Source organism: Capsicum annuum, chromosome 5, assembly GCF_002878395.1.
Source record: "Capsicum annuum cultivar UCD-10X-F1 chromosome 5, UCD10Xv1.1, whole genome shotgun sequence".
Lineage (NCBI taxonomy): Eukaryota > Viridiplantae > Streptophyta > Magnoliopsida > Solanales > Solanaceae > Capsicum > Capsicum annuum.
The window spans coordinates 218,266,185-218,275,614 of NC_061115.1; the positions used below are offsets into that span (position 1 = coordinate 218,266,185).

Sequence of the window (9,430 nt, forward strand, 5' to 3'; positions counted from 1 at the left end):
GCTATTCATAAAGCAAGCCGAGAATGTGTACGGTTGAGGTCTATGATACATCTCATTCGAGAAAAATATGATGTGAAATATGACAATCTACCCACAATTTTATACAAAGATAATTCAGCATACATAGCACATCTTAAGGAAGGATTCATAAATGGAGATAGAACGAAGCACATTTTGCCAAAGCTTTTCTACATACATGAGCTACAAAAGAATGATGATATTAACGTGCAACAGATTCGTTCAACTGACAATGTAATTGATTTATTCACCAAATCTTCTCCAATTGCAATTTTCAAGAAGATGTTGTACAAGATCGGGATGCAGAAGTTCAAGGATGTTCTCATTAGGGGGTGCAAATACGCGTTGTACTCTTTTTCCCTTTCAAGGTTTTGTCCCATCGGGTTTTCCTTGTAAGGTTTTTAATGAGGCAGCCTATATGCGTATTGTTAGAGATGTGTACTCTTTTTTCTTCACTAGATTTTTTTCCCACTGGATTTTTTCTAGTAAGGTTTTAACAAGTCACATTATCTATCTAGACATTCAAGGGGAAGTGTTATAAATGTATTTACATTATAGTGAATGTCTATCAAGATCTATCAAGATCTACTTTGATATCTATTAGGATTTGAAGCATCCGTCTTTTACTCAGACTGGGAGTAAATTTTCACTATAAATAGAGGGGTTTTGTTCATTGTATTTACAATCTTATGATCTCTCATCCTCAAGAGAAGAAATAAGAATTACTGTCTCTATTCTCTTTACTCTTCTTCTTTATTCTTTCTTATTTTATAACAAAATACATATACACTAGCTATTAATTTAAGCCATTGTTGTGATTTATACTCATTTCAAACCTTCGCTATAATATGTTATTATGTACGAATAATTTTCTACTGTCATGTAATTTTTAACTAATATTTTTTGCATCATGTAATTTTTCCAAAGTTAAGTGGATTAAGCAAAAGACGGGTTGAATTGAATTTGAGCAGGTCAAAACGATGTTCACACTTTGATGAAACAGAATGAACTAAGCTAATAAATAGACGGGATCAATATTGAACCAAATTTAAACGGATTAAGCAAGTTATAATTTTATTGTCTAATTTTATGAAAAAAATAACACAAACATTCTCCTTAACTTATCATATTTACACAAATCTCCGGCCTTATAAAGTAATTATAAAAATTTCAACTAATTATATATCTTCGTTGGATGTATCAGGAGCTAATTATATATGTATCACGACAGACCCAAAATTTAAAAAAATAAATAAATATATATATATATATATATATATATAGAGAGAGAGAGAGAGAGAGAATTTTTTGTAATTAAACTCCAAATTGTCAAAATTTATGTTGTTTATGAAAAAATAACATAAACATACACCTTAAATTATCACATTTACACAAATTATCACCCTTACAAAATAGTTACAAAAATTTCAACTAACTATGTATCTTTGTTGGGTATATCGGGAGCTAATTATGTATCTCGACAGATCCAAAATTGAAAAAATATATAGGGAGCTAATTATGTATCTTTACAAAGAAAAAAAACATAACTTCGTTGGATGTATTATGTATCTTGACAAACCCAAAATAAAAAAAAATATATCGGGAGCTAATTATGTATCTTTACAAAGGAAAAAATATATCTTCGTTGGATATATTATGTATCTCGATAGACCCAACATAAAAAAAAATACTGAAACCTAATTATGTATTTTTACAAAGAAAAAATTATATCTCCGTTGGATGTATTATGTATCTCGATAGATCCAAAATAAAAAAAGATGTATCGGAGAGCTAATTATGTATCTTTATTAAGAAACAAATGTATCTTTGTTAAATGTATTATGTATCTCGATAAATTTAAAATTGAAAAAAAAATGTCTCGGGAGCTAATTATGTATCTTTACAAAGTAAAAAATAATGTATCTTCGTTAGATGTACTATGTAGCTCGACAGATTCAAAATTGCAAAAAATGTATCGGGAGTTAATTATGTATCTTTGAAAAAATGTATCTTCGTTGGATGTATTGTGTATCTCGACAGACCCAAAATTAGAAAAATTATATCGGGAGATAATTATATATCTTGACAGATCCAAAATCGAAAAAAATATATCGAAAGCTAATTATATACTTTTATAAAAGAAAAATTGTATCTTTGTTGAACGTATCGAGAGCTAACTATGTATCTCAACAAACTCAAAATCAAAATTTTTAGTAAGGGCAGCCCGGTGCACTAAAGCTACCACTATGCGTAGTGTCCGGGGAAAGGCCCCACCACAAGGGTGTATCGTACGCAGCCTTACCTTATCACCACTATGCGAAATTTTTAGGAATTTTGTAAAAATATTAGAATTTTCTATAATGAAACTTAATATTGTCAGAATTTTTGTTGTTTACCCTAATTTTGTCACTCCATCTCTACATATAAGTCTCTAACTAGTGACCCGACCCGGCCCATTTTGGAATCAAAGGAATTCAACCCAACTGTATATATAACCAACTAATCACCACTCTCAACTAACTTCCTCCTTCACCTCTCTTTTCTCCGGCGAACTCTCCGGCGAAAATCGTGAGTTTCCGTTTCATTTTCCGTTCACTTTTTCATTTCTCCGGCAAAATCTCTCAATTTCACCGCGATTCTTACACTTAATTTGCATTGCATGCGCATGTGAATAACTAATTTCTTAAAATGTAAAAGAACCGGAAACATGATCTTATTTATTGATTTTACCGGGTGTTTTGATTCTCGTAGTATTTTTTTTTTTTTAATAATTTACGAAAAAAACTTCAATTGCAATAGCCAGTTTCCTTTTTCCACATTTCTTCGGTGAAATTTGTTGATTTTATCGCGATCACAGTTCAATTGCATTTTTGTTTTTCGATTCTTATGATATAATATGCATTGGATGTGCATGTAATAATATATTTCTGAAATTTTGTGAAAAAAAGGTTTCCGTTTTCTATTTCATTTCTGTAATCTAATTTCTCAATTTACATCGATTTCAATTCTAATTTGTCAATTATTTTTTCTAATTTATGAAGAAAAAAAAAGCTTCAAAATCGTCTGAGTTTTTTGATTTTTCGATTTTTATGAGCTAATTTGCATTGTATGTAATAATTTGTCAATTTTACTGCTACTATTTTGATTCTTGTTGTGAATTGTTTTCTAATTTATGTAAAAAACTTCAATTGCATTACATTTTTTTTTCGATTATTACTAGTACTTATTTTGCATTGCATGCGCATGCAATAATAAATTTCTGAAAATTTCAGTCGTAAAAAAAAGGTGATAATTGGAAACTTGATCTTACTTGTCAATTTTTCTGCGATTTCGATTCTTGTTATGAATTGTTTTTCTAATTTACGAGAAAAGAACTTCAATAGTAACCGTCAGAGTTTCTTTCTTTCTTTTTGGTTGATCCTTACGATTTTTCTTTGCTTTTAATGTTTCCATGATTCGGATTGATCAGTGTTATATATCGTTTCATAATATAATGTATTGTGTTGTTGTATTGTACTATACTGAATTGTCTTGATGAATACAACGTTTGGATAGATCGTATTGTCTTTTGTTGTTATTTAATGCCATACATGAGCATTTCTTGCTTTTAGGGTAAAATCTTTGGCTCAATTAGTGTATAAAATCTGCATAAGTTCAAATAGGTTTTGGTAGGGGATGGAGTATTTCCATGATTCGGATTGATTAGTGTTACATATTTTTTCATAATGTATTGTATTGTATTGTGTTGTATTGTACTATACTGAATTGTCTTGATGAATACAACGTTTGGATAGATTATATCGTCTTCTATTGTTATGGAATGCCGTACACAATCATTTCTTGCTTTTAGGGGTAAAATCTTTGGCTCAATTAGTGTATAAAATCTGCATAAGTTCAAACAGATTTTGGTAGGGGATGGAGTATTTCCATGAGTCGGATTGATCAGTGTTACATATCGTTTCATAAGGTATAGTATTGTATTGTGTTGTGCTGTATTATATTGTATTGGATTGTCTTGATGATACAATGTTTGGATAGATTGTATCGTTTCCCTTTGTTATATAATGCCATACATGAGAATTTCTTGCTTTTAGGGGTAAAATCTTTGGCTCAATTACTGTATAGAATCTGCATAAGTTCAAATAGGGTGTGGTAGGGGATGGGGTGTTTCCGTGATTTGGATTGATCAATTTTCTTTGTTTGGATGGTTGTTACATATTATTTCATAATGTATTGTGTTGTGTTGTAATGAATTATCTTGATGAATACAACTTTTGGATAGATTCTTGCATAGATTCGGATTTTGATTCTTGATGTAAATTGTTTTTCTAGTTAACACAAAAACTTAAATTGCAATCATCAGAATCTTTTTCCTGATTCTTATGAGCTAATTTGTATTGGCTGCACATGTAATATTAAATTTCTGAAACTTTCAAATAAGGTAAAATCGGAAACTTGATCTTAGCTTGTCGAATATTTGTTCCAAGTCAAAGAATTTCCCTCCAAAGGATAAGAATTCCCCTTGCTTTCTTTCTGCTCTGCTTGTGCAGCGACATATGTCTTAATAGATCTGGGACTTTTCGCTTTAAGGGGTCTTTCCATGAATCAGATTGATCAGTGTCACATATTCATAATGAATCTTATTGCATTATATTGTGTTGTGTTGTCTTGTATTGTATTGTATTGAATTGTCTTGATGAATACAATGTCTGTATAGACTGTGTTGTTTCCTGTCGTTATATAATGCTATACACGAGCATTTCTTGATTTTAGAGGTAAAAAATTTTTGTGTATAGAATCTGCACAAGTTCAAATAGGGTGTGGTGGGGAATAGAGTGTTCCCTTGATTCGGATTGATCAGTTTTCTAACACTTCTTTTGATGGTTGTTACATATATTTCATCATGTATTGTATTGTGTTGTGTTAATGAATACAACTTTTGTTTGATTTCCCTTGATTGATTTGTATTAACGAATACAACTTTTGGATAGATTGTTTCTTTTTCCGTTGTTACATATTGCCATACATGAGCAATTTGAAGGACAAGCTATCCACACAAGTCATTTGTTAAATTCACCTAATCATGAACCAGCGGATTCAGCTTTGGTAGTTACTGTGTTAGGGAACTTGTTGATCTCCATAATTGTAAATATATTTTCATTCATCAATATTATTAATAGTCGGAAAGTAGATTATATTTGACCCCTAATGCCCACCTAATTCTTTCCTCAAACAAGCTGGATATACTTATGAATGATGTTGAGTAATGGTGAATTTTTCAGGTAATTGTTAAGAGGTCCACCGATTTGAACTCCCCAAATTCAAATGGGGAAAGACGATATATTGACCCCGACAATGACCAACCGAATACTAGCAACGGGTCTGGAGAAGCTACGATGGTACTGCGATACGTGCCAGATGGAATCTCAAGATGAAAATGGATTCAAGTGCTACTGCATGAGTGAGTCCTATCAACGTCAAATGGAAATATCTGATGAGGACTCTGATTGCATTGATAGTGACTGTTCTGAGGAATTTGAGAGGTTATTCCTTAAGTATATGAGGCGTAATTATCGCTTTAGTCGTGTTTCTGCCGCTGTTGTGTACGAAGAGTATAGCGCTGATGATCGTCACCATGTCTTTATAAGTTCCACTCAATGGGCAACATTAACTGAGTTTGTGAAGTACTTGGGTGAAACAGGAAAGTGTAAAGTTGAACGGACCCTGAAAGGTTTGTTTATTACCTACATTGATCGAGACTCTGAGGCTCTCTTCAAAGAAAAAATGAAAAACAAGAGAATAAGGGCCGACCTAGCAGATCAAGTGAAGCTGGAAATGAGGTTTAAGAAGCAAAGAGAGTGTGCAGAGCAGTTTACGGGTGCGGGAAATCTGTTTGATACTTCTCACATGTTTGAGTTGCATCCGTACCTCTTCCAAAAACCGGAGACTGATCAGAACATCCAGTTAAAATCAGGCTCGACATCAAAATCTGTTGTGAAACAGAGAGCAGGAAGGTCAAGATCTATGCTTGTTGAGAAGAGGCGAAAAGGTAACAAGGACAGTGAAGGAGCTAGTAAGAATGATGAATGGGGAGGTTGCTCGGTGATGGATCAGTTGACTACAGAGACAGAGCAAGAAATGGACCGAATTAATAGGAAAGATAACTGGATAATCGTGGGGATAATTGTGAAGGTAGTGAGCAAGGACTGGGCTAACACGAGTTACTATAAGCAAAAGGGTATTGTTCGTAAGGTCATTGATAAGTACGTTGGGGAGATTGAGATGCTTGAAAGTAGGGATATTGTAAGGGTTGATCAGGATGACCTCGAGACTGTGCTTCCCCAACTTGGAGGTCTTGTGAGGATCATTAATGGTGCATATCGTGCAAATGCCAGACTGCTAGCAGTTGATAGAAAGAACTCTACTGCTAAAGTACAAATCAAGAGGGGAATATATGACGGGAAGATTCTCAAGGCTATTGATTACAAAGATATAGCAATGATTGCTTTCTAACAGGATAAATAAATGATGCAAAGAACTAGTATCGTTCAAGAACTTCTTCTACTTCTTATCGTAGTTTGCAATACCACTTGTAGTCCCCCACTTTTTTCCTTCTTGTGACTTTTCGATGCGTGCTATAAGGGGAACTGCGTGGTACTTTCTTGCTTTTGCTTTTGGCAACAGATTTTAGATACTGGATTTATCGTGTTTTGCTGGTAGTCAGTAACCGTACTGAGTTGTAACGTAGACCTTATTGTTCCTTTATTTTCTGGTAAAACAGTCTTCTACCATGAGCTGATCTTATTATATCTGTATTAGAAAGATTGGTTCTCAAAACCTTACTGCAGTATGCTCTTGATGTCGTTGGAGAATATTAACATGCTTTAGGTCATCGAACAATTTGTGAACGAGGGATAGAATGAATTCCCTTGTGTACAGTTACTAGTTTCCTTGTTTGGTCTAATTTGATGCAGCATCAGGTAACTCGTTTTGAAGTCGTCTGAATGATTTGAGATGTATTATGCAGTCTATATATCTTTCTGTTTTGGTATTGATGAAAAATGGATCACTCGATGAACCTCGGGTTTCATCGACTCAATTTAGAGTGGAAATTGTTACAAGCAGAGAGAGTCATGAATTCATGATGCATTTGGCTTATAATTCTATGCTCACTTTTTAGAGTTAGTTGATCTTATGGACTATTTGTTATCTTATATTTGTGCAAATACTTATAGATTAGCATTCACTGTAAGCATACTGGTTGACACATCAAAGGCACTGCGCATCGAAAGAACAGTTGTGTTTGAATCATAGTTGCATCCTACGTTGCTCGGACTCTCCAAAAATGTTGCTGCACCCGTGTCGGATCCTTCAAAAATACACTTTTTTTTGGAGGATCCAAATGCATCCGAGCAGCGTAGGTTGCATCTTTTGGTAGTGTTGAGCAAACTAGTAGTCCACCCTCTCATAGTAGAGACTAAAGCCAAGGTGTTTCTTTTTGTTGGTAGAACCATCTGGTATTCGATATCTATTGGTTCGACTAATTTAAATTTGTGTTGCGTAAGATTTGGTTCATTAAAGGACGAAACACACCTTACCAGAAGTTTTTGTTCCCAGGACTCGAAATCGAAATCTCTAGTTAAGGTTGGAGGGATTCTATCCATCCATAACACAAGATATTATACGTCGTTGAATGAATTCAAAGATTACACGATTCAAACGGTTCAACCTTTTTTTAAATTTATAAAATTTATCTTAACAAAAAATATGTATCAAGTGTACGCTCGACCTTATTTAGATCTTCGATTCACCCCTCACTAACTCCCGGACTATTATCCCACATCGAGTGTGGAATTAAAGAAATACTACAATTGTTATTTAAATAAAATAAAGTAATATTATATTTTATCTCAAAATTATTATTTCATGAACACATGATACAAAATAATACTACTATAGTTTTAATATAACTAATTTCAAAATTACTTACATTGCAATCAAAAGTTCAATCAAACGCTAAATAAAAGTCTCATATTTTATTCCGAGATTATTATTATTTCTACAGAATCTCGAATGACTCATTGGTTGCAACCTTTTCGTGTGAGCTTAGCATCTATTGAAAATAATTTTTCTATCCAAAAGATAAAAGGTACGATCTACATATAGATAATACATCCTACACTCTCCATGCCCTCACATTTTATTCCGTAATTATTATCCCTCCCGACCCCAAACCATGTTATCCCCATTTTTCGGGTCATTATCCCTCCTGACCCCAAACCATGTTATCCCCATCTTTCGGGTCATGGGCCTGGTGAAGTGGATCCTTTCAGCCCATTAACAAGGGAAAAGTCATCGTTTTCACTCTAAACTATACTTGAAAAGTTTATATCACACTTAAACTATCATAGTAACCTATTACACACCTAAACTATATCACACTTAAACTATCATAGTAACCTATTACATACCTAAACTATATAAAAGTAATATTTTTTTCACCCTGTAAAGCATTATACCACTTGCATGTGGTGTTGCACACGCTTGCCACATCAGTATAATACGAAAAAAATAATAAATTTATTATTTTCATAAATTTTTCTTTTTTCTTTTTTCTTTTTAATTTAATTTTTTTCTTTTTATTCAATATCTAAAACCTCCATTGTTATGAGGTCGATGTTCAAAACCTCTATTGTTATGAGATCATGAACATCATATTCACCACAACAAAATTATCATAACAATTAATTTCTTCTAACCATGTTCTTCATCTGTAACCTATATCTTTTCTTAAAAAAAAGAAAAATTCTCTTCTTCTTTGTCGATTTTTCGGTGTGAAAAATGCAAGAAATTTTTCCTTTTAGAATGAAGAAAAAGATATGTGGAACAAAACTACCAAAAATATTAAAATTTAAATTTATACTGTCAAAGATGCAAATAACATATCCAGTCATCGCTGCTAGAACTCCGACATTAAAGAGGGAGACGTTTGGTGATTGAAGCTTCGAGTAGCAACTGTGGTAGTTTCATTTGGGTGTTTTGGGTGGTTATCTGTGGTGGTTGCGCTATAGGTCAAGAAGATGGAATGAGGATGGTGATTTTGTGGCGGATATGGATCTGTGATGAAATTGTTACACAGACCTAATGGTCCATGGCCGAGTTGAGAATGGGTGAAATCCCCGTCGATTCGACAGGGGTGGAGGATGGGATGTGAAGAAATTGCTTTATTTGGGGGCGGGGTTGGAGTTTGGAGGTGGGGGTGATGAAAAAGATATGTTGGTTGGGGTGGGGTTGGAGTTTGGGGGTGGAGGGTGATGAAGAAGATGATGATTTGGGGGTGGGGATGATGAAGAAGATGATGATTTGGGGGTGGGGAGGGGAGATGGATGCTGGAGGCCGAAAAGAGAGTTTT

General features: G+C 33.6%; 1 protein-coding gene across 2 annotated transcripts; it reads left to right on the top strand.

Moving 5' to 3' along the window:
- The first annotated feature begins 2,456 nt into the window (after positions 1–2,456).
- LOC107870239 (KIN17-like protein) lies at positions 2,457–7,023 on the top strand. Of its 2 annotated transcripts, none has more exons than XM_016716699.2 (2): positions 2,457–2,586; positions 5,301–7,023. In XM_016716699.2, exon 2 carries the CDS (start codon positions 5,344–5,346, stop codon positions 6,529–6,531), a length of 1,188 nt encoding a protein of 395 aa, XP_016572185.2. In that variant the 5' UTR covers positions 2,457–2,586; positions 5,301–5,343; the 3' UTR covers positions 6,532–7,023. The 2 variants fall into 2 exon arrangements, with proteins under 2 accessions (XP_016572185.2, XP_016572186.2); XM_016716700.2 differs by lacking the exon at positions 2,457–2,586 and adding an exon at positions 2,678–3,303.
- The last annotated feature ends 2,407 nt before the right edge of the window (positions 7,024–9,430 follow it).